This window comes from Bufo gargarizans, chromosome 4 (genome assembly GCF_014858855.1).
Source record: "Bufo gargarizans isolate SCDJY-AF-19 chromosome 4, ASM1485885v1, whole genome shotgun sequence".
NCBI classification, from domain to species: domain Eukaryota; kingdom Metazoa; phylum Chordata; class Amphibia; order Anura; family Bufonidae; genus Bufo; species Bufo gargarizans.
This window is the reverse complement of record NC_058083.1, coordinates 364,091,128-364,114,510: the sequence shown is the minus strand read 5'-3', so window position 1 is coordinate 364,114,510 and position 23,383 is coordinate 364,091,128. Positions and strand designations below refer to the sequence as shown.

The following is a 23,383-nucleotide window of genomic DNA, read 5'->3' as shown; positions in this document are numbered from 1 at the left end:
TCCCAATCCGTCCTCCGGGGCTATTTGGTTGATGATTCTCCACCTGCGCAATCCAGTGAAGGACCTCTGGGATTCCCAATCTACCCTCCTGGGTTGTTGGTTGATAATTCTCCACCTGCTTAATCCAGTGGGGTCCGCTGGAACCTCCCATCCACCCTCCGGAGTTCTTTGGTTAATAATGCACAGCCTTTGCAATCCGGTGGAGAGACCTCCGGCAGTTCCCGTTCCACCCTCGGGTGGTTTGGTTGATAAGTCCCCACCTACGCAGTCAACAACTGCCAGGGGCGAGATTCTAACGGGTAGCTCTACGCGCAAGCGAACCGCAACGGGACATCTTTCTCCTCGACTATTTCCGCTCCCCCACTCTAAATCATGCTCAGACACACCCTCACTGGGGAGGGTCCGTCCAGAAGGGGGGGGGGGGGGGAGAATCTCTGATTCGGACCCTGACATGAGTGCACTACCATTGAATGTGGTTCCGACTGTCGCACTAGCCTTCCATAGGTGGAGTGTTGCACATCACCGTGCTTCTGTCGCATTTCCCCCTTCCGCTAGTGATCCACTAGCAGGGAATAACGAAACATCTTCAGATGCTGCAATTCTGTGGCACCACAGCTCTAGGTGCCTTCGCTTATTTCCAAGAGGGTGTGGCAACAGTCGGTACTCCTCGCAGGTGCCCGACACTCTTACTTACCCTAGTGCTATATGGGTGCCACCAGTGGACACGGTGGCTATTCCTCATTGCATCCTTCTTTTGGTGCTAGTTTTGTGCATTATTATAACATGCTCTGTCTTCCCAGGGGGTTCCTAGCATCACTTGTGTGTCCTACAGACCCCCCCCATCTCCATGGGCCTCCATTGCTCCAGTCGGTCCTGATATTGTCCGCATCGGTACGTAATACATACTCCGTTGCAGATATCTAGTGAGATATCTAGTGCAGCTTTTTCGCTAATGTTCGAGTTCATGGTCGCTGCAGTGGGACATCCCCCTCTGGTAGGGGTCCTACCCTGGAACTAGCTTTACAGTTGCGCCAGTTCTGCCCCCTTCCAGGGAGAATTTTTAAAGTTAGCCCCACTTAAATGGGGCAGTTTGGCACGTGGCTTCTACGGATAGTGTTGGGAAACCAACCTGGAGGGGCCTGGCTACTAGCATCTTGCCCCAGGATTATGAGCCCTCTCATCAGCCAGGCCTCCTTTGTTCACAAAGGACTTGGACTAACTTGAACCCCTGGTCTAATTCGTGCCATTTTGGGATGTTAAATGTCTATGTGTATTGAAAAGGGTGGGACATTGTATATGTTGAGTAGTGAGGTCTGTTCCATTGTCTCTCTGTGTGTACTGGCGATGTCCTTTGTCCTGAGAGATAATTGAATTACTTCTCGGTTGTCTCCAGGACAGAGGATATTGTGTATTTGCCTGCCTGTGATGATTGCATCAACCCAGTGTGAGGTAATTCTATCACGGGCAGAGGGGAGGATTTTGTGTGGGAGTGTCTGAGTGTATTGTACGTGGTTATTGGCTGTTTTTACAAAACCCTGTGGGTGGTAACCTTGGAAGATGTGTTTAAAATGCTTGTGTGTTAAAATAAAGAGGCTGCTTTATGCCTTCATGAAGTTTTGGCTCATGTTTGGGGAATGGGATAACTACACTCTTGGGGATTGCTATGTCACAATACTCCCCTGAGTATAAGCTCTTGTAAGAGTTTGTTCATGGTTCCTGCTCTCTGGATGTAGGAGAGGTTCACCCACTGGAAGCTGAAGCCCGGTCTTGGGTCCAGCGTGGGTGTAGGACAGCGAGACCCCAACCAAGCTGCGGCGGTTAGTGGGGTCTGCAGTGCGTATGGTGTCAAGTGGACTGCTTAGAGTCCTCGGAAAGCACTAGGAACATCTATCGACGGAGGTACCTGGTCGGGGTGCCAGGAGATCCGTTACAGATAGTATGGGGCCTCCCCTTCAGTTTTGCGCTGACGGGGCAAGCGCTGGCTACCACTGTGATAGCGGTATTACGTTTCCACTACATGTTTGGGTTCTTACTGCACAGCCCTTTGCCAGGCAGTGGACTCTTTAGCATCGGATTCGGTGGCTTCTACGGGTGTTCCCCTCCTCTGCTGGGGTATGGGGCTAGCAATGCAGTGTGACTTCCCTTGCCTGGCTTCCTTCTCAGGCAGAGTTTTTTGCACAGCCACTTGATCCTTGGCTACTTCTGTATAGCGTCGGTCTTAGACAGGGTATGGGCTTAGTCCTAGCCTATTCTTCTGTCTTTTCCTCTTCTGGCTCATGGTTCATAGTCACCCCGTACTCCTTGGTAGTTCCTACGTCGCTACCTTCCCTCATCTGCGTTACACGGGGTATTCGTTTGGTGGCTTTCCATTTCAGACATGATCCGGTCCCAACTGGTGGGCTGTGGCGCCTATAGCGACTCTTCCATTGGTCCGGGTGGGCTAACTGTAGCTACACAAAAGCTTTCCACCTTTCTCTCCAGAGCCAGAGTTCCAGAAGCATGTGCCATGGAGGCCCTGATTCTCCTTGGCGGGAGTCTAACAGTGAGTAGTACACAAACAGGTTGCCTAGGAGACCCAGCCTGAGGCTGGATCTCCTCGGCTCCCGTAGAAGGCAGTTCCCGATGCCGTGCAAGGCATCGGGCTGCCTTCTGAGACATCGAGTCCCTGCCACAGCAGCACAGGGACTTGATGCGCTCCCTCAAACTCAAATACGGCAGTGGCATAGAAGGGGTTAATCCGCAGCGATTGCCGATATGGGGGGGGGTCACAGGACCCCCCTCAGCATTGACCCAGGGTGCCTGCTGATTGATTTCAGCAGGCACCCAGTTCTGATTACTGCCGCGTACCTGTGTCCGTAACAGGTTAAAGGGGTATTCTGGTTATAAGAAGTTATCCCCTATCCACAGGATAGGGAACAACTATCACATCAGTGTGGTGCTACTGCTGGGACCCCCATTGTTCACATACCCCGTGGAGCCCCCTGAAATAGACGGAGCGGTTTGTCGGAAAATGGCATCGCCTTTCCATTCATTTCTGTGGGAGCGCTGAGCATAGCTATGTTTTGGTACATACTTCTCCATAAAATTCTGGGGCAAGTCTTCTCATTTCTGCCTTTTCTCAGTTATTGCTCCTGAATATTTATCAATAATTTGACAACTGAGTGTTACCCTTCCCCTTGTAAAAGGGCTGTTTCCCTATACACTCTGACCAGTCAGCACTACAGGGAGTGCAGAATTATTAGGCAAATGAGTATTTTGACCACATCATCCTCTTTATGCATGTTGTCTTACTCCAAGCTGTATAGGCTCGAAAGCCTACTACCAATTAAGCATATTAGGTGATGTGCATCTCTGTAATGAGAAGGGGTGTGGTCTAATGACATCAACACCCTATATCAGGTGTGCATAATTATTAGGCAACTTCCTTTCCTTTGGCAAAATGGGTCAAAAGAAGGACTAAGGTCATAAAAGTAAAAAATAGTGAGATATCTTGCAGAGGGATGCAGCACTCTTAAAATTGCAAAGCTTCTGAAGCGTGATCATCGAACAATCAAGCGTTACATTCAAAATAGTCAACAGGGTCGCAAGAAACGTGTGGAAAAACCAAGGCGCAAAATAACTGCCCATGAACTGAGAAAAGTCAAGCGTGCAGCTGCCAAGATGCCACTTGCCACCAGTTTGGCCATATTTCAGAGCTGCAACATCACTGGAGTGCTAAAAAGCACAAGGTGTGCAATACTCAGAGACATGGCCAAGGTAAGAAAGGCTGAAAGACGACCACCACTGAACAAGACACACAAGCTGAAACGTCAAGACTGGGCCAAGAAATATCTCAAGACTGATTTTTCTAAGGTTTTATGGACTGATGAAATGAGAGTGAGTCTTGATGGGCCAGATGGATGGGCCCTTGGCTGGATTGGTAAAGGGCAGAGAGCTCCAGTCCGACTCAGACGCCAGCAAGGTGGAGGTGGAGTACTGGTTTGGGCTGGTATCATCAAAGATGAGCTTGTGGGGCCTTTTCGGGTTGAGGATGGAGTCAAGCTCAACTCCCAGTCCTACTGCCAGTTTCTGGAAGACACCTTCTTCAAGCAGTGGTGCAGGAAGAAGTCTGCATCCTTCAAGAAAAACATGATTTTCATGCAGGACAATGCTCCATCACACGCGTCCAAGTACTCCACAGCGTGGCTGGCAAGAAAGGGTATAAAAGAAGAAAATCGAATGACATGGCCTCCTTGTTCACCTTATCTGAACCCCATTGAGAACCTGTGGTCCATCATCAAATGTGAGATTTACAAGGAGGGAAAACAGTACATCTCTCTGATTAGTGTCTGGGAGGCTGTGGTTGCTGCTGCACGCAATGTTGATGGTGAACAGATCAAAACACTGACAGAATCCATGGATGGCAGGCTTTTGAGTGTCCTTGCAAAGAAAGGTGGCTATATTGGTCACTGATTTGTTTTTGTTTTGTTTTTGAATGTCAGAAATGTATAATTGTGAATGTTGAGATGTTATATTGGTTTCACTGGTAAAAATAAATAATTGAAATGGGTATATATTTGTTTTTTGTTAAGTTGCATAATAATTATGCACAGTAATAGTCACCTGCACACACAGATATCCCCCTAAAATAGCTAAAACTAAAAACTACTTCCCAAAATATTCAGCTTTGATATTAATGAGTTTTTTGGGTTCATTGAGAACATGGTTGTTGTTCAATAATAAAATTAATCCTCAAAAATACAACTTGTTTAATAATTCTGCACTCCCTGTAATTGGACAGCGTGATAGCGTGCAAGAACTACTGATAATGCTCAGAGGAACAGCAGAGACATTGTTTTATCATGATGACCACCATGGCCTTCTATTCATATAGGCGGTAATGCACATTCTGGTTGTTTGGCATGTTGCTTCTGAACCCAGTTGGTGTGTTTTACATAAAATGTTTATTTACTGTCATTGGATTGGTTGAAATTATTTTATTGTACTATCTAGATGGATGTGCTGAGGATCTTCCTTGGCTCCCCTCAAGGTTTGAACCTCCGTAACATCTTGTGGCATGGATTTGTATCACCTCACGAGATTCCACACAAGTGAGTTAAAATAGAAGTTTAGTTAAAGGGGTTATCCCATGATTACTAAAAAAAAAAAAAAAAAGATGAAAATCGGACATAATGAACATGACAATCTCTTTCTATCAAAGCTAGAACCATTTGTTGATCCAGTTACTTTGGTAAATTGATTTCACACTGGCAGGTCAGGGGGCGTTTTCTTTCAGCTGTAGCTCTATTTCTGTTACTTTCACAGCTTCTAACAGTAGATAGGGCTGGTAGCTGGATGGAATTGAGCATGTGCTTCCATCTCAGGGAGGTCAAATATATTTTTTCCCAGACGCCTCCACAACGGCACTCGCAGGAAACAACGCAGAAGCACATGATTTAAAAAGGCCTCCTCCCCTTACCTATTTAGTCATTGTTTCCTGTCCTCGGGATGTGTGGAAGCCTCTCCTAGAGTGCCAGGAATGATTTCTCTTTGCCCAGCCTTGATTCCTTTCCCTATACTTTGTGGAAGGTCTGGAGCAGGGAATGGGAACCATGGGGACGCACCGCCTCCCTTACCCGTTCCTAGGTGTAAGCCCTGCATGCAGGCTGGCCCGGGCTCGCTATACTGCTAGATAAAGGGAGATTGCGCGGGATCTAATGCGCTGACATCACCAGGCGAGATTCTCCTTGAGCAAGAGAATCTCGCTCTCGAGCGTCCATTTCTGGGCAGCGGGAAGTTTAAAAGGAGTGAGGAACCGTCTCTTCTATCCCTCTATAACCACTAGCAGCAGCCTGGAGATCCCGCTACCTCTGCCCTCAGCCCGGTAAGCCTCCTCCCAAGTGGGAGTTTTGCTTTTTCCCCTTGCTTTCATATTTCTCTTCTGTATACCTAATGATTATGCACTACGGTTGGCTTCTTCATTTCATGGTGGCAGTGGTGTTTTCCCAGTATTTCACCCCTGGTGTAGGTCATGGTCCTTTAAATTCCTGGCCATACAGTGCCTTTTTTGACCATGGCACCTAAACCAGCTGGGGGAGATTTGTGATGCAAGAAGTGCGCCATCTGCAGGAAGACTTTTTCCTCTAAAACTAAAAAGTCTTTAAGTCCAAAATACACTGAGAAGGTGGTCACAGAAGAGTCACCATCCTTCCTTGATTCCATGACAGCTATAATTAAGGAAGAAGTAAATGCGGCGGTGGAATCAAAGATGACACCTCAATCCCCACTCCAATCCACGTCTCATAGATCCTTTACTTCTCACCTGGGGCTTGAGCTGGATCAAGGAGAGCTTGTATCTGATCCAGACTCTGCTTCCTCAGTTGACTGCTCAGGAAAACCCTTGTTTCTGCCTAAAGAGACTGACGGTCTTCTTAAAACTATAAGAGCCACTATGGCCATTGAGGAGGTGAAAGAAACCCACTCCGTACAGAATCAAATGTTCTAGGGGCTGGGGGAAAGAAGAAAAAGGGTCTTCCCCCATCTATAACAACATAAAATCTCTGATATCCAAAGAATGGAGAGATCCTGAAAGAAGAACTGTGACTAATTCCTTTAAAAGGAAATATCCCTTTGCTGACACCGAATCTAATCTGTGGGACAAAACACCAAAGATTGATGCCCATTTGCCCGCATTTCAAAAATTACTTTTTTGTCTTTCGAGGAAATGAGTCTCTTGCGAGATCCCATGGGCAAGAAGAAGTCTGAAAGTTTATTGAAGACGGCCTGGGAAACAAATACTGCTATGCTGCGTCCCAGTGTTGCTTCTACCTGTACAGCCAGATCTCGATCTGTCTGGCTAAATCAGTTAGAAGAGCATTTAGCAGCTTGTACCCCGAGGGAGGAATTCTTATCTTCCCTGCCTGTTTTAAAAAAAGCGTCAAATTTTTTAGCAGATGCGTCTGCAGACCTAGTTAGATTTTCTGTCAAGTCAGCTGCTCTATCTAATGCGGCTCGTAGAGCAATCTGGCTTCGTACACGCTCTGGTTACACCGGGTCAAAAAAAAAAAACTGCCTTTGCTTGATTCCCTGTGAAGGCGATAGATTATTTGGCTCGGGATTAGAGATAATGGGCTTGGCTGGGCTCCAACGGCTGGAGGGACAGCCCCTTGGGCTCCTTATTGAGGTAATTAGCATATTAATAAAACCTATTTTATAGACAAATTACAAGACACATTATTTTAATGTAAATTGTGGAGACTGATGTGGTGATGTTAATAGCTCAGTAAGTGAAATCCAGGTGACAGTGTCCCTTTAACTTTCTTCACCCTGGTCTGGGAAAAAATAGGAGCCCCCCCCCTTGAGTAGTATCTACCCTAAAAGAGAGCTTATAACTAGAGTCTTCATCCCCTCCTCCAGATCGATTTATCATAAACAAGAAGCTACCTCAAATTCTTGTTTAGAATTAGAAATCTCTTCTGTTGTAAACAAGAAGGTACTCCTTCTGGTTCCAGTAGATCAGTACGGCAAAAGTTTATATTCTCCAATATTTCTGGTACAAAAGCCAAACGGAACCTTCAGTTTAATAATAAATTTAAAATCCCTCAACAGATCCATCATATACAAAAAATTCCAGATGGAAACTATAAAATCCACCATCAATTTACTCCCTCAGGACTGTTTCATGGTGACCATGGACCTCCAGGACACTTACTATCATGTCCCAATATGTCAGACTCATCAAAAGTATTTAAGAATTGCTGTCTTCATGGGGAACCAACTACGGCATTTTTAGTTCAGAGCCCTCCCATTCGGACTCTGCTTCAATAATTTTTTAGAAGATCATGTCAGAAGTACCTACATCTAAAGCAGATTCTGATTGTACCCTATCTGGATGACTTCCTGATTACTTCACCCTCAGAGGAAGTTCTACCTACCCACCTCTTTCAAGTGAAGAAGTGCTTTACCACCTTGGGGTGGATTATAAACTTCAAAAAATCAGACCTATTTCCAGACCGAAAGAAGCTCTTCTTGGGAGTACTCTTAGATTCTCATCTTCTAATGTTTTTACCCCTAGAAAAAAAGGAACAATCTACTTCAGAAAGTCTCTCAGTTCTGCAGCCAGAGGACTTCCTCCATCAGGAACATCATGACCATCCGAGGTCTTCTGACAGCTACAATCCCGTCAGTCAAATGGATTCAAAGTCATACGAGGATTCGTCAGGCCTTCCTCTTATCCTCCTGGGATGGAACAAATTCAGCCCTAGAAAAACGCCTTCTTATCCCAAATTCCATAAAAATATCCTTGATGTGGTGGAGAGTGGAAAGGAACTTGCAGACAGGTGTCTATTGGCGGGAGGGAAAAACGATGATTGTAACCACAGACGCAAGCAGTTCAGGATGGGGTGGCCATTCAGAAGGGAGATTATTTCAGGGCTGATGGGGAAAAGATATGTTGCAGTCTTCCTTCAATCTAAGAGAGCTCACAGCCATCTACAAAGTCATTGTCTCTCTTGACACTCCCTCGTCTCCAAAACACATAAACGTGTTATCAGATAACACAACAGCAGTTGCCTACCTGAACAAGCAGGGAGGGACCAGAAGCAGTTCCCTAGGGGCAGTGTCTCGGGAAAAATTTTTCTAGGCAGAAAGAAATCTCTTTTCTTTAACCGCTGTTCATGTGAAAGGAGAGAACAATATAATAGCCAACTTCCTCAGCCGCCGGACTTTGAAAGAGGGAGAATGGTCTCTGAATTCTCAAATATTCCAACAAATCTGCAAAAAATGGGGAGTCCTAGATCTAGATCTGTTTGCCACAAGGGGCAACAGGCAGATCAAAAGATTTTGCTCTCTCTTCCAACAGGACCAACCGTTATGGGTAGATGCACTATCCCAACCATGGCCGAAAGCTCTTCTTTATGTCTTCCCTCCCTTCAGTTTGATTCCAAGAACTCTAATGAAGGTAGAGGAGGAAGGAGCCGAGTTAATCACTGCTCCATTGTGGCCAAGGAGGGAGGTCTTGGTTCCCCCTGCTGCTCAGGCTGTCTGCAGTAGTATTCTGGACCCTTCCAGCTACCGCGGACCTTCTTCACAAAGGACCAGTATTTCATCCCAGGATAAATCGGCTCAACCTGGCGGCTGAACGCCTCACCTTGAAGAAAAAAGGGTTGACTGATGCTGTAAATCTCTACAATAATGTGGAGCCGAAAATCCATAACATCAAAAGTGTATTTAAGAACCTGTAAAGCTTTTTTCCCCCCAAATAATCACCTTTCTCAAGACATTCCTCAAATTCTAAGTTTCATGCAGGCGGGATTAGATAAGGGTCTCCAGCCTGCAATGCTCAAGGTGCAGGTTTCAGCTTTAAGTGCCTTTCTGGATAAAAGACTTGCAGACTCCCCACTCATCAAGCGTTTCTTAAAGGGGGCAACAAGAAGTTTACCTACCTGCCATTCCGTCATTCCCCCGGGGACCTGCGCTTGGTCCTCTCAGTCCTAACGGAATCTCCGTTTGAACAAGTTGATCTGATTTCTTTAAGGATGCTTACCTACAAAACAGTTTTTCTTGTAGCAATAACAACTGCTAGGAGAATTTGAGAAATTCAGGCACTGGTGGTTTTCAGGTTTCATTGTGAACAGGAAGTTTCGTTACCTTCCTTCTGTCCATCTCCAACTACAGAAAGAGATAGGAAATTCCACAACCTGGATGTGAGAAGGAGCATGTTATCCTACCTGCATACCACCAGTAACTTCAGACAGTCAGACCATCTGTTCCTCCAATACCAGGGTCCAAATAAGGGACAGGCGGCCAGCAAATCATCTATTTGAAGATGGAGCAGAGATTTTATTGCCTTTTGCTTATGTCCAAAAGAATCTTCATCCCCCTTCTGGGATAAAAGCCTATTCTACCAGAGCAGTGTACTCTTCCTGGGCGGAGTCTACTTCAGTCTTATTAGACAAGATCTGCAGGGCAGTCATGTGGGCAAGCCCTATGACTTTTTTCAATCATTATAAATTAGACATTCTTAAAGGGTTTCTACCACCAGAAATACTGTTATGTAGCTGACTGACATTAGCGATGCGCTAATGTCAGCACTACATAACAGTATGTTTTTAACCTTTCTCCCTGCAGCCGTTTTGGGGGAAAAAAAGTACTTTTATAATATGCTAATGAGCCTTTAGGTGCTATGTGGGCTTAAAATCAGCAGCAATGCGGCAGACCGTGCCATCAATCAAGAGGAGCGGGGCGGGCAGAACAGAGGACCTGGGCGGGATAAAGGGTTAGTGGCCGGAGCCTCTAGGTGCTGATTTTACGCCCACGTAGCACTTAGAGGCTCATTAGCATATTATAAAAGTGCTTTATCTTTTTTCACCAAAACGGTTGCAGGGAGAAAGGTAAAAAACTACTGTTATGTAGTGCTGACATTAGCGCATCGCTAATGTCAGTCAGCTACATAACAGTATTTCTGGTGGTAGAAACCCTTTAAGAACAAGAACTTGTCCTTTCTGCCGTGGTTCCTCCCTAATGTTGATTACTCTGTTAAGCCTCCTGTGAGTGCTGTTGTGGAGGCACCGGGGAAAAGGGTTAATTACTGTTACCGGTAATTGGTTTTTCCAATAGCCTCCACAAATTTTTTTTCGCTTTTTGTCTGTTACAAATGATGTAATTTGTTAATGGTTAATAAATATTTTGTTTCTTGCATCACTTCCGTGTCCTCTCTTATTGACTGGATAGGTAGGGGGAGGCCTTTTTAAATCATTGCTTCTGCGTTGTTTCCTGTCCTGAGGGAGGGGACACCCTCCTGTAAGGCCGTTGTGGAGACTATTGAAAAAATCAATTACCGGTAAGAGTAATTAATCCTTTTGAATAACTCAGTGGCTATACTAATTGTCTCACTTAGGCATTTATCATGTAGAAAAAGTTAATACAGGGCACTTACTAATGTATTGTGATTGTCCATATTGCCTCCTTTGCTGGCTGGATTAATTTTTCCATCACGTTATACACAGCTTGTTTCCATGGTTACAACCCTCCTTTCCGGCAGCAGTGGCTGTGCTTGCATACTATAGGAAAAATCACTAGCTTATGTGACGCTTTTTCCTATAATGTGCAAGCACGACCACCACTGCTGTAACCATGGAAATGAGCAGTGTATAATATGATGAAAAAGTGAATCGGGCCACCAAAAGAGGCAATAGGGACAATAACAATACATTAGTAAGTGTCTTGTATTAACTTTCTCCACATGATAAATGCCATTTCCTGAAATGAGACAAACCCTTTAATTACATGCAATTACCAAAGGATTCAGATCAAGGTGCTGGTGTGAAAGGTTTAGAATGCTTTTCATGGGACAACCCCTTTAAAATGAAACCAGGTTTCACATTAGCCAATTAAATGCAGATGGAATTCTAAGATTAATGTTATTTCTTTCAACTATGGTAATTTTTATTTATTTTTTTAGTAAAAAATGATATGTCTGCATTTAACAAAACTGTGACAGACGCCTGTGCCTGTATAAAAATAATCTACTACTCATATGCTAATTGAAACTGGTGTCCATTCTGTTAGATATTGCTCCATGCTTCTGCTGTTAACCACCGGACTGGGGCAGTTGCTGCAGTCCTGGCTTAGTAACACTGGGATGTCTCTAGTCCGTCGACCTTACTTTGTTTTCAAGAATCTTCAGGACATGGCAGTCTTTCCAGGTATGTTCTTAGAACAGCTGCACATAACCTTGGCTCTCGGTCATCTGGATATTTCTGGGAAAATAGATTTTGTTCTTAAGTAATTCAATGATGATGCTAATTTTAATTTTTAAATCCTAATATGTTTAAAGGGGTATTTCACTCCCGAATCCCCTACTTTCCCTTACTTTGGTCCCTAGGTACATAACTACAAAACTCAACAAATGTTATGGTAAAATCTTTATACATGACTAGTATCTTATTCCCTCTATGTAGAGCAGGGGTCGGCAACCTTTTTTGGATGGAGTGCCGATAAAAAAAAAATTAATAATCTAAGTTGAAGCACTCAGTGTGCCAGACAATACAGAAAAGTCTTATAAAACAAACTGTATGTGACAAAAAACTAATAATCAGTTTACCTTACTACTCAATGCGACCCTTGTTCCTGAATTTCTTTGCAAAGACGATCCAGCTTTAAAGAGAAAAATATGGAAAATTCAGCCCGCACAACCCCTAGCAGGTGCAGATTGCTATGGCGAAATAGAGATACAAATGTAAAAACACAAAATGCAATCGCACACTGCAACCAGCACTCTGCCCTGCCTTTATGCTGGATGTTGAATAAGGCATTGGTGTACATTTTGGCCAAAGCGTAATAAGCCACTCACCACGTCAAGGTTGCCTTCATGAGTGGTCCCTAACACTAGTTCCTACCTTTTATGGGCCATGACAGCCACATAAAGTCCAGGGAGCGCAGGCACAGCATGCACGCCAAGCACACTCTGCTTTTAACCCCGTCCGGTGCCATTACAGCTTTCAACGGATCCAGGGATGCAAGTACTCACATGCATGCTGAGCCCACTATATACTTCTCCTGGAGCCTAATGGCTACTGGTAGGTGCTGTATAAGCAGACTCAGTTTTATACTGACTTTAAAACCAGCCTCCAGGGGGCAGATTAACTGGACAGGTGTGCTTGACTCAGCATGCATGTGAGTACTTGCCTCCCTGGATCCGTTGAAAGCTGTAATGGCACTGGGTTAAAAGCAGAGTGTGCTTGGCGCGCAAGCTGTGCCTGCGCTCCCTGGACTTTATGTGGCTGTCATGGCCCATAAAAGGTTAGAACTAGTGTTAGGGACCACTCATGAAGGCGACCTTGACGTGGTGAGTGGCTTATTACGCTTTGGCCAAAATGTACACCAATGCCTTATTCAACATCCAGCATAAAGGCAGGGCAGAGTGCTGGTTGCAGTGTGCGATTGCATTTTGTGTTTTTACATTTGTATCTCTATTTCGCCATAGCAATCTGCACCTGCTAGGGGTTGTGTGGGCTGAATTTTCCATATTTTTCTCTTTGTAGTACGTATTGGAGGCGTGGCAATCTCCAAGCAGTCAAGCACACCTGTCCAGTTAATCTGCCCTTTGGAGGCTGGTTTTAAAGTCAGTATAAAACTGAGTCTGCTTATACAGCACCTACCAGTAGCCATTAGGCTCCAGGAGAAGTATATAGTGGGCTCAGCATGCATGTGAGTACTTGCATCCCTGGATCCGTTGAAAGCTGTAATGGCAGCGGACGGGGTTAAAAGCAGAGTGTGCTTGGCGTGCATGCTGTGCCTGCGCTCCCTGGACTTTATGTGGCTGTCATGGCCCATAAAAGGTAGGAACTATTGTTAGGGACCACTCATGAAGGCGACCTTGACGTGGTGAGTGGCTTATTACGCTTTGGCCAAAATGTACACGATCCAGCTTTAGTTCATATGAGAAGACTTTTAGGTCCCTTTGGCAGTCACATATAGGCTCACTAAAGTGTCAGAAGCTTGCTGCCCATGCCCCCTCAGCAATAATATGTAGGCTAACTATCCTCCACACCCCCTAAAGTTGTCAGAAGCTTGCTACCCATCCCCCTCTCCAGCAATCACATGTAGGCTCACTATTCTCCACCCCCCCAAAGTTGTCAGAAGCTTGTTCCCCATTCCTACCAGCAATCACATGTAGGCTCACTATCCTCCACACCCCCTAAAGTTGTCAGAAGCTTGTCCCCCCATTTTCCCCAGCAGTTACATGCAGGCTCACCATTCTCCCACTCCCCAAAGTTGTCAGAAGCTTGCTCCATATTGTCCCCCCATAACCCCTAGCAGTCACATGCAGACTCACCATCCTAAACCCACCGCCAATTTAGTCACAAAGCTTCTCCCATTCTCCAAGCTCCCTATCAACTTTCCATCTGACTGCCCCATCACACCATCCCATGCTGCCACCTGTGCCACTACTACTCCTAACCCTCTGCTGTCACCTATGCCACTACTACTCCTAACCCTCTGCTGTCACCTATGCCACTACTACTCCTAACCCTCTGCTGTCACCTATGCCACTACTACTCCTAACCCTCTGCTGTCACCTGTGCCACTACTACTCCTAACCCTCTGCTGTCACCTGTGCCACTACTACTCCTAACCCTCTGCTGTCACCTATGCCACTACTGCTCCTAACCCTCTGCTGTCACCTATGCCACTACTACTCCTAACCCTCTGCTGTCACCTGTGCCACTACTACTCCTAACCCTCTGCTGTCACCTGTGCCACTACTACTCCTAACCCTCTGCTGTCACCTATGCCACTACTGCTCCTAACCCTCTGCTGTCACCTATGCCACTACTACTCCTAACCCTCTGCTGTCACCTATGCCACTACTACTCCTAACCCTCTGCTGTCACCTGTGCCACTACTATTCCTAACCTTCTCCTGCAACCACCTATGCCACTACTACTCCTAACCCTCTGTTGTCACCTATGCCACTACTACTCCTAACCCTCTGCTGTCACCTATGCCACTACTACTCCTAACCATCTGCTGTCACCTGTGCCACTACTACTCCTAACCCTCTGCTGTCACCTATGCCATTACTACTCCTGCAACAAGCAAAATTCTGGGAGTTGTAGTTTCCCAGGCGGCAGTGCCCTCTGCCAGCAGGCCACTACATCCAGTCACACACACCATAATAATGGTATCTGGCGGATGACAGTCCGCTTCCAGGCTGCACATGTGGGCTCAAGTCACTAACAGGAAGTTCCAAGGGGAGAAAAACACACATCCTGCTGCACGGGAACCAATGTCACAGTCAGAACGGCCCCCTGGATACAACATACGGTTTCTCTAGTTCCACGGCCAGGAGTTCCCAGTGGAGTCTGGTAGCTGGTTGGCACTGCGGGAAGCATGTGGGGCGGGCCTAGTAGACGCACCTGAATTTTAAAAAATTAAAGGTGCAGTGCGTTGTGGTGCGTGCCAGTCAAATATGACCTGCGTGCCATCTCTGGCACGCGTGCCGGGGGTTGCCGACCCCTGATGTAGAGGATTGAGCTGATGTGATTTAGATATATGACATGTTATGTTGCCTACATGTTGATTTTTCAATAAAAATATTGTGAGATAAAAGGGGTATCTCAATATTTAGACAAGAAAACTGAAAGAATGCTGCCGATTCATTACACGGAGTAACAGTACAACACATACTACATCCTAAATGTGTATAATGACCTTTTTGATTTGTCACACTTTCTCCCTATGTGCTCCTCATTGGTGCAGTAAAAGTGGGACTGGCTTTAGCAGCAGTCCATGCGGGTCAAACTTTACACTTCCCATCATGCATTATTGACATCCATTTCAGGCAGTTTTGCTCCCCTTGTTTTTAAGCAGCCAGGGGAAAACAAGTCTCCATTTTATATTGTGCTGCCTCATTGTGGAGCCCCTCACATCACACCTCCCAGTTACAGCCCCTAAAACCTAGTGCTGGAACTGGGCATGCTTGACCAGCGGTCTAAAGCTGAGCAACAGGACATACCTGTAGGAGTGAGCTATACACATTACATTTTGGTCCAGTAAGTGGCAAGTGACCATGTGGGAAACCGTTGGAGTGATTTTTTATTTATTTTTTATTTACTATGTATGGAGGATTTTTGCTTTGTGCCACATACTTTTATGAGTGACGTTAAATTCCAGAATAAGCCTTTAAGCTGCTTTATATTAGTGAAACCTTAAGAAAACAAAGACAGAGAAAAGAAATAAACCAATATGTGGTGCAATTGGACCACATTTGGCTTACATACCAATACGTACACTAAGTATACACTTTATTAAGGGTTCAACAAGACGATGGAAACATTCTTATGAGATACTGGAACATAATACCGGGGCTGCAGATTTGAGGGTTGCTCTATTGTCGAACATTTATGAGTTGTCAAATTCGCATCAAGATATGCAGGCAGACATGAAATAATTTTGACCTTTTGAATATGCAGTGACTACATAAAGGATATGAGTAGAAGTCTGCTTTCTTTTTACAGATCTGAATGAAGATGTACTTTCCATAGCTGAAAGTTTAATTGAAAAATCCAGGTTTGTTTTGTCTCACATGGTACCATTCTGGAGTGAAGCAATTACTGCATTCAGACAAGGCAGGTAAAAAGATCTATGGTGAACCTTACTGTGTAGCATAATGCAAACAAAGCTTTTACAATCCCATTTAAATGTGTACATGTGTTTATAGACTATATCATTGTCAGCCCTGGTGAGTTGTATGGTACTGCAGCTCAGGCTCCACTACATACAATTTCTCCTCTATCTGCAGGCAGTATGTCATAGAGCAGGAGAATCTGAGCAGGTTGATGCATGGTTTTGTGGGAAGAGAGGTCTGTCATTCACGTGTTAATATGAAAGAGTTTTAGAGAACTTAAAGGGGTTGTCAAGTTTTGTGATATTAATCACCTTTCCTCAGGACAGGTCACCAATATCAGATTGATAGTGGTCTGACTCCTGGCATTCCAGCCGATCAGCTGTTTGAAGGGGACATCGCACTAGTACACCCTCTTCAATTTTTACCTTTACAACGTCTACATTGTAGCGTTGGTGCCGTGTAATTTCGTCCAGTTCACATGAATGGGAGAGAAACCTGTAATTACCCTCTACCACTCCTGCAGTGTAGACTGCATACGGATAAACATTGAAGAGGAGGCAGCTCTTGCAAGAGCACTGAAGCCATTTCAAACAAATGATCGTCGAGGTACCAAGAATTAGACCACCACCGATCTGGTATCAATGAATATCCTGAGGATAGGCCATAAATATCATAAAACCGGACAACCCTGCTAAGCCTGAAACCATACGGCCATAGATGTGTCGAGTGATAATCATGCACCGCCCTCCCTCCACCAACTGAGTCACAATGTTCTTCTGTCAATCAGCATATGGAGGGCGAGATAAGTGTGCATATCATGCAAATCCATAACATACTGCCTGTAGTTACAGCATCATGTTCAACATTACTAGATTACACTGGTTTCACATCATGTTTCTATCATCCACTCAGCAGATCACTGGTAGGGTCCATTCACACGTCCGTTGTTTCTTTCCTGATCTGTTCCGTTTTTTGCGGAACAGATCTGGACCAGATCTGGACTCATTCATTTTCAATGGGTCCTGAAAAAAAACGGACAGCACAATGTCTGATTTTTTTTCAGGACCCATTGAAAATGAATGGGTACAGATCTGGTCCAGATCTGTTCCGCAAAAAACGGAACAGATCAGGAAAGAAACAACGGACGTGTGAATGGACCCTTAAACAGATCTGCTAAGCAGATAGAAACATGTGAACCCAGCCTTACTGGTTAGGCTAAATATACACAATTTTGTCCCACATTTAACATATACACATGACGTATATGTTAAATGGATGCCTCAGGCAGATTTCATACAGTGGCATCTGTCAAAGTGGTATCTATTTAATGTATTAATGTTTTCCGTGATTTTACTGGAGTCCTTTTCCATCTTGTTTTTCCAAGTGTATATTTTAAATGTAAAACCAGCCTAATTAGTTATCTCTTAAAAACTAGAATGCAATTCTAGATATGAAGATGGAATTACATTAATACACCCACCGTGAACAATTATTGCGGCATGCAAATTCCTAAACTGCAATATTCCTGGGGATTTGTATTTTTGGTTTTGGAATAAAGCCTGGTGAAATCATGGGGCATTCACTTTAGAGTTTTGCTGTGTTACTACCCAGTGCTAACTGTATTTACTTCTACACACAGGTATGCAGACTGTTCTATATGCTTACTACCACAGCTTGAAACGGGTCTGCGCCTGATCTTTACAACAGTCAATGAATGTCCAGATAGGATGCTCACAGCTAAGGTATCTGAGTCTTAGTACATTTTAGAATCATGATTGGTAATTTTTGGTTTGACTTTGTTGGCTAGACTTCAGGCATTACATGAAGGCCTCATGCACATGACTGAATGTGTTTTGTGATCTGCAAAATATAGATATCTGCCATGTGCATCCCACAGTTTCTGCATACCCAGTTGTCAAAATGCATGTGCTTGTTTGGACAAGAATAGAGCATGTTCTACAGGTCAATTCAAAAGTGAAACTCCTATATTATATAGAATCATTACACACAAAGTGATCTATTTCAAGAGTTTATTTATTTTAATGTTGATGACTATGGCTTACAGCTAATAAAAACCCAAATCATTGTCTCTGAAAATTAGAATATTGTGAAGCTAATCAACACAAAACACCTGCAAAGGTTTCCTGAGTCTTTAAATGGTCCTTCAGTCTGGTTCAGTAGACTACACAATGATGGGGAAGACTATTTGACAGTTGTCCAGAAGACACACAAGGTCATTGCTAAAGAAGCTGTCTGTTCACAGAGTGCTGTATCTAAGCATATTAATGGAAAGTTCAGTGGAAGGAAAAAGTGTGGTAGAAAAATTTGTACAAGCAACAGGGATAACTGCAGCCTTGAAAGGATTGTTAAGAAAAGGCCATTCAAGTATTTGGAGGAGATTCACAATCAGTGGACTGGGGCTGGAGTTAGTACTTCAAGAGCCACCAAACACAGACGTATCCAGGACATGGGCTAAAACTGTTAGATTTTTTGTGTCAAGCCACCCATGACCAGGAGGCAAAGTTAGAAGGGTCTTATATAAGCTAAGGAGAAAAAGGACTAGACTGTCACTCAGAGGCCCAAAGTCCTGTTTTCAGATGAAACTAACTTTTGCGTTTCATTTGGAAATCAAGGTCCCCGAGTCTGGAGGAAGAGTGGAGAGGCACACAGTCCAAGTTGGTTGAGGTCCAGCGTGAAGTTTACACAGTCAGTGCTGGTTTGGGAAGCCATGTCATCTGCTGGTGTTGGTCCACTGTGTTATATCAAGTCCAAGGTCAGTGCAGCTGTCTACCAGGAAATTTTAGAGCACTTCATGCTTCCCTCTGCTGAAAAGCTTTATGGGGATGCTGCAGGATTTGGCACCAATACCCACTCCCAGGAGGGCGAAACATCACGTCTTGGCCACAGGTGCGGAGGGAGCATGGGAGCGTCTTACAAAATACTCTAGGCCCCGCCCCCTCTCCCCCGCCGCTCGTTGGCTACCCGGCCCGTCTGCCTGTGGCTGTTTGAGGCGCTTGCCTGGGGATGCCGGGGATCTAGATGCCGCCCGGCCGGTTCCGTCTGCCTGTCTGCCCCTAAACCAGATGCTGCTTTGTGCCCCTGCACCCCTGCTCCTGCTTCGAGGTGCCTTCCGCGGACACTGAGGATGAAGCGGTCAGCTGGACGCTGACTTTTGCTGGTCTACAGGTCTGAGGGGTCCGTTGTGCATATCGATGTGGCGGTCGTTCCTGGGGTGGCGAGTCGCTGGTCCGCAGGAGTTGAGGACCAGAGGAGGCTGTTTGTCCCCCCCTCCTTGGATGGTCCCTGGAAGGTTTTAATTGTGAGGGGCTGAATTCCTACTTTAACAGCATTGTGGGGTGCTGTTAGTGAGGAGTGGCCACCCAGAGTGGAATCCACTGACTGAAGATTGCTTGGATGTCCCCCACTTTATAATAAATCCAGGGATATTGTTAAAGGGGTTGAAAGAAGAAGTGGAGGAGAGGGTGAGGGAGAGGGAAAAAAAGGGAGAAAAGAGAAGGGTTGCAAAGTTGGAGTGTGAAATTGGAGGCCGTTATCTATCACTTTAACACTCTGAAGTACCTCTATGTGTCCTTTTGGGCGTCCTTTGGGGGGAAGGAGAAACTAACGAGTGAGATAAGAGATTAGGAGGGAAAAAAAGGGGGTGGGGGTGAAGATAATTGGACGGTTGTGGACTACAACTACAGAGTAAAGCAATCGTTGTATTTTTACCCCTATTGCAATGTTGACCTAGACCTTGAATCTAGCCTCTTGAGGAAAAATCTTCCACAGGACCTTCTATGAGACTAACCCCCTCTAACACCTCTAAACTCTCACGGACTAACCAGGGATTAACCTGATTAAGGTAGTTTACCCTCCTCATTAATGGTACAAGGTTGGTACTTGTTTTGTGGAACTCCACCTGATTGACCAAATGAGCTTGGACCGTTGGACATTGTTTTCTCGGAGTTAATGTATCTGATATCTTGGGACACTAGGAAAGCGTTTATAGCCCGGCTGCTTTTTTAACGGCTGGGATTAAGTGGATTGTTTGTTATAATGTGTTATTATATTGTAAACTTTAAAGATTATTATATGTTAAAAGGCCCAATTTTACATCTGTACTTACCGGAGAACGGTTGGGGATGGTCGAGATAGTGCCAGGTGAAGTGAGAGGAGGATAGGAGGGAGAGAACGAAAAAAAGGGAATAGATATTGGAGGAGGTAGTGAGAAGGAGGGAAGAGCAGGAAGGAGTACTGGGAAAAGGAGATAAGATTTAGTCTAAAAATGCCCCCAAGAAAAAGGAGGAACAGCGTGGCCCTACAGGTGGTACCAGTAGGAGGTCAGTAACAGGGGTAGAGCCTGGGTTCAAACAACAGGGTTTAAATAAATTTCTGGTCCGAAACTCCCCAGGTTCTAGCTCCTTACAGAAAGAAAAAAACTATAGCTGTAGAGTCCCATACCCAACTTAGGGGATCAGGTAGGCGAGGACTTTCTAGGGCGCACAAATTCCAGGGTTAGGTTCCTGCGTGTGACTGGTCACGGGGATCCGTGGTCAGGTCACTTAGGTCATTGTTGGTCTCTAGGGCATTACTAGGGCCAGCAAACCTAGCACCCTTAACCCTGTGTTTCACAACTGCCTTTAGCATCGGTGTGCACATCTATTAACTCCGGCTAGGCATTTGTTGTACCAAGGAGCATCTCATCAGAGCGGTAGGACCACATGGTTACCTTTTGGTGCCGCCGAGCACCCCTTGTTTCATTAATGTGTTTTGGTTGCTAGTACCATTATTACCGACGTGGTTAACCTCCCGCATTGCTTCCTTCTCTGTATTTATTGTATCCAATTATCGTGGGGCCAATTTTCTATGTCTACTATATTAAACGTTAAGTTTTAATAATTGATCACGTACCCTATAATTTCTGTTTGATTCAGGTGGTCTCTAATAATCATCTATACTGTTGTATTCTTAAAATACATATCTGGAAAAGATTACCACTTTCAATTCAGGGTCGGGTAAACTTAATAAAAATTATTTTTCTTCCAAAAATACTTTGCCTTACAAAATACTCCATTAAGATTGTCGCAGAAGATTTTTAGATTATTGGATCGTTTAATGGGGGAATTTATTTGGAAAGGTGCTATCCCTAGGTTAAAAAAAGAAGTGCTTCAGCTCCCAGTAAGAGAGGGTGGTTTGGCGGTTCCTAATTAGTTTTTATATTATTTAACCAGCTCAGGACCGCCGCACGCAGGATTGCGTCCTGGCGGTGGCCCTGTTATTCCTCCTAGACGCGACAATGCGTCTTCTCGCGAGACGCGAGATATCGGGCAGAGCAGGCCCGCACATGCACAGTGTGGGCTGGAAATCGTTACATCAGAAGTTCGTCACCAGCCTGCCAGCCAATGATAAGCTCGGGCAGGTTGGTGACTTTAAAAAATCGAATCAGAAGCCATTTAACACCTTATATTTATAAATATAAGCTGTTAAATGGCTTCTGAGCTCCTCTGCTGGTCCTTTTCGTCGGTTGGTCCCAGCAGAGGAGCACACTCACATCAGTGAGTACACCAAAAACTACACTTAGCCCCCAGATCACCCCCCATCACCCCAATTAACCCCTTGATCACCCCTGTCAATCATTAGTGAAAGGGAAAAAAGTGATCAGTGTAAACTGTCACCTTTTTTTCCACTAGTATTGACGGTTAGGTTTTAGGATAGTTTAGGCCCCTTTGTTAGGTAGTTGGCGTCAGTTAGCGCCCAGCCCACCGCACCGCAGTCACTGATTCGCTGATTAGCATTGGTACTTTTATAGTATCTGTAAGTATAGTATCGCTAATCAGCATTGGTACTTTTATAGTATCTGTAAGTGATCAGAACTGATCACAGTCAGATCTATAATAGTATTAGTGTCACCTTAGTTCGCCCTCCACCCAAAACGCAGTGTTTGCCCGATCAGGCCTGATCGGTAGGCCACACATGCGTTCACCCACGCCCGCACCGCCGCAGTGACAAAAAAAATATATATTTTTTTTATCACTACACAAGCGCGAAAAAAAAAAAAATCAGTTTTGATATTTTTTATCAATCGCAGCGGCTTCCGGTACTTCGCTAGCTTCCCATTTGTAAGACAGGCTTGCTTTTTTTCTTGGGTAGTCTCAGGGAATACCCCCTAAATTTAGTTGACCAAATGGCAAGTAAGGGGTATTCTTCTGAAGAGGCCTACAGGCTTCTGACCCAGTCGGATGAGGAATGGGAACACTGATCTGATGAATCCAGTGGGTCAGAATCCGAACCTGTAGAAAGCAGTGGCAGTCTGACCCAAAGTTCGGACGATGAGGTTGAAGTCCCTGGTACCACCAGGCATACCCGGCCCCGTGTTGCTAGACCACAGGTTGCGCAGGATCCGCTTCAAGGGCAGCAGACTGGGGCTGGCACTGTCGGATTACGTGGTGAGGCATACACCAGCAGCGCAGCCCATCCTGGACCTAGTACCAGCACTGCCGTAGAACATGGTGAAGTGGCGAGCACCAGAAGGGCAGTTGAAGCTGGTATGGTGGCACGTGCATCAGTTCCCCCTTTCGCAGCCACTGCACAGGCCGTAGAGTCCCTGAGGTGCTTGTCACGAACTATGGATCCGATCGCTCCAGATCCCACAGCTGTGACGTAGTGGTCTGTGACGGAGTCTGCGCACACACAGAGACCTCACGTGACCGGGGTATTACCATCCAGGCTAACCCCCCCCCCCCCACTACACTTCGGTAACTGACACCACGTGGGTTCCCGGTCCACGAGCCGACTATCCGGGTCATTTACTATCACACAGATCAGTGGATGAACCGGATATCACTTACTGACCAACCGCAGTCAATCACCCCCAGCTACAATTCCTAAATGCAATTTAACTAACTACCTGGTAACGTCTCTTCAAAGGCAAGGTACGTTGTTCAGCAGCTTAGAATATGAAAGACTTGGCCATTTAGATTTTATAATCTTTAGTAAGAGGTAAAAAGCAGTGCATACAAATCTAATGAAAATGACTATAAATCTACAGAATAATAATAACAATATAAAAAATCACGACAGTTCAAATGAAAGGGAAAAAGATGAAAGAATACTTAGTTTCTCTGGAGGGTTTCAGATGGTCGTTCATATGACCTTTTTGAATCCTTGCAAATCCAGTTCAGTATGCATCAGGGGAGACCCTCAAAGTTCTTCTGATACAGGGATATGCCGTCAATGTCCAATTAAGTGTCTGGTGATGTTCCATGGGTCTCT

The 23,383-nt window shown here is 45.1% G+C and overlaps 1 protein-coding gene across 6 annotated transcripts in view; it reads left to right on the top strand.

Annotated features, from left to right (window-relative positions):
• ERMARD (ER membrane associated RNA degradation) overlaps positions 1 to 23,383 on the top strand; it is a 294,895-nt gene that overhangs the window by 94,263 nt on the left and 177,249 nt on the right. For all 6 annotated transcript variants that reach the window (XM_044290348.1, XM_044290351.1, XM_044290345.1 and 3 more), the window contains 4 exons: positions 4,993 to 5,090; positions 11,548 to 11,684; positions 16,002 to 16,116; positions 17,751 to 17,853. In XM_044290348.1, the coding sequence (XP_044146283.1) occupies positions 4,993 to 5,090; positions 11,548 to 11,684; positions 16,002 to 16,116; positions 17,751 to 17,853 (453 nt within the window). The remainder of the gene's footprint in view (positions 1 to 4,992; positions 5,091 to 11,547; positions 11,685 to 16,001; positions 16,117 to 17,750; positions 17,854 to 23,383) is intronic.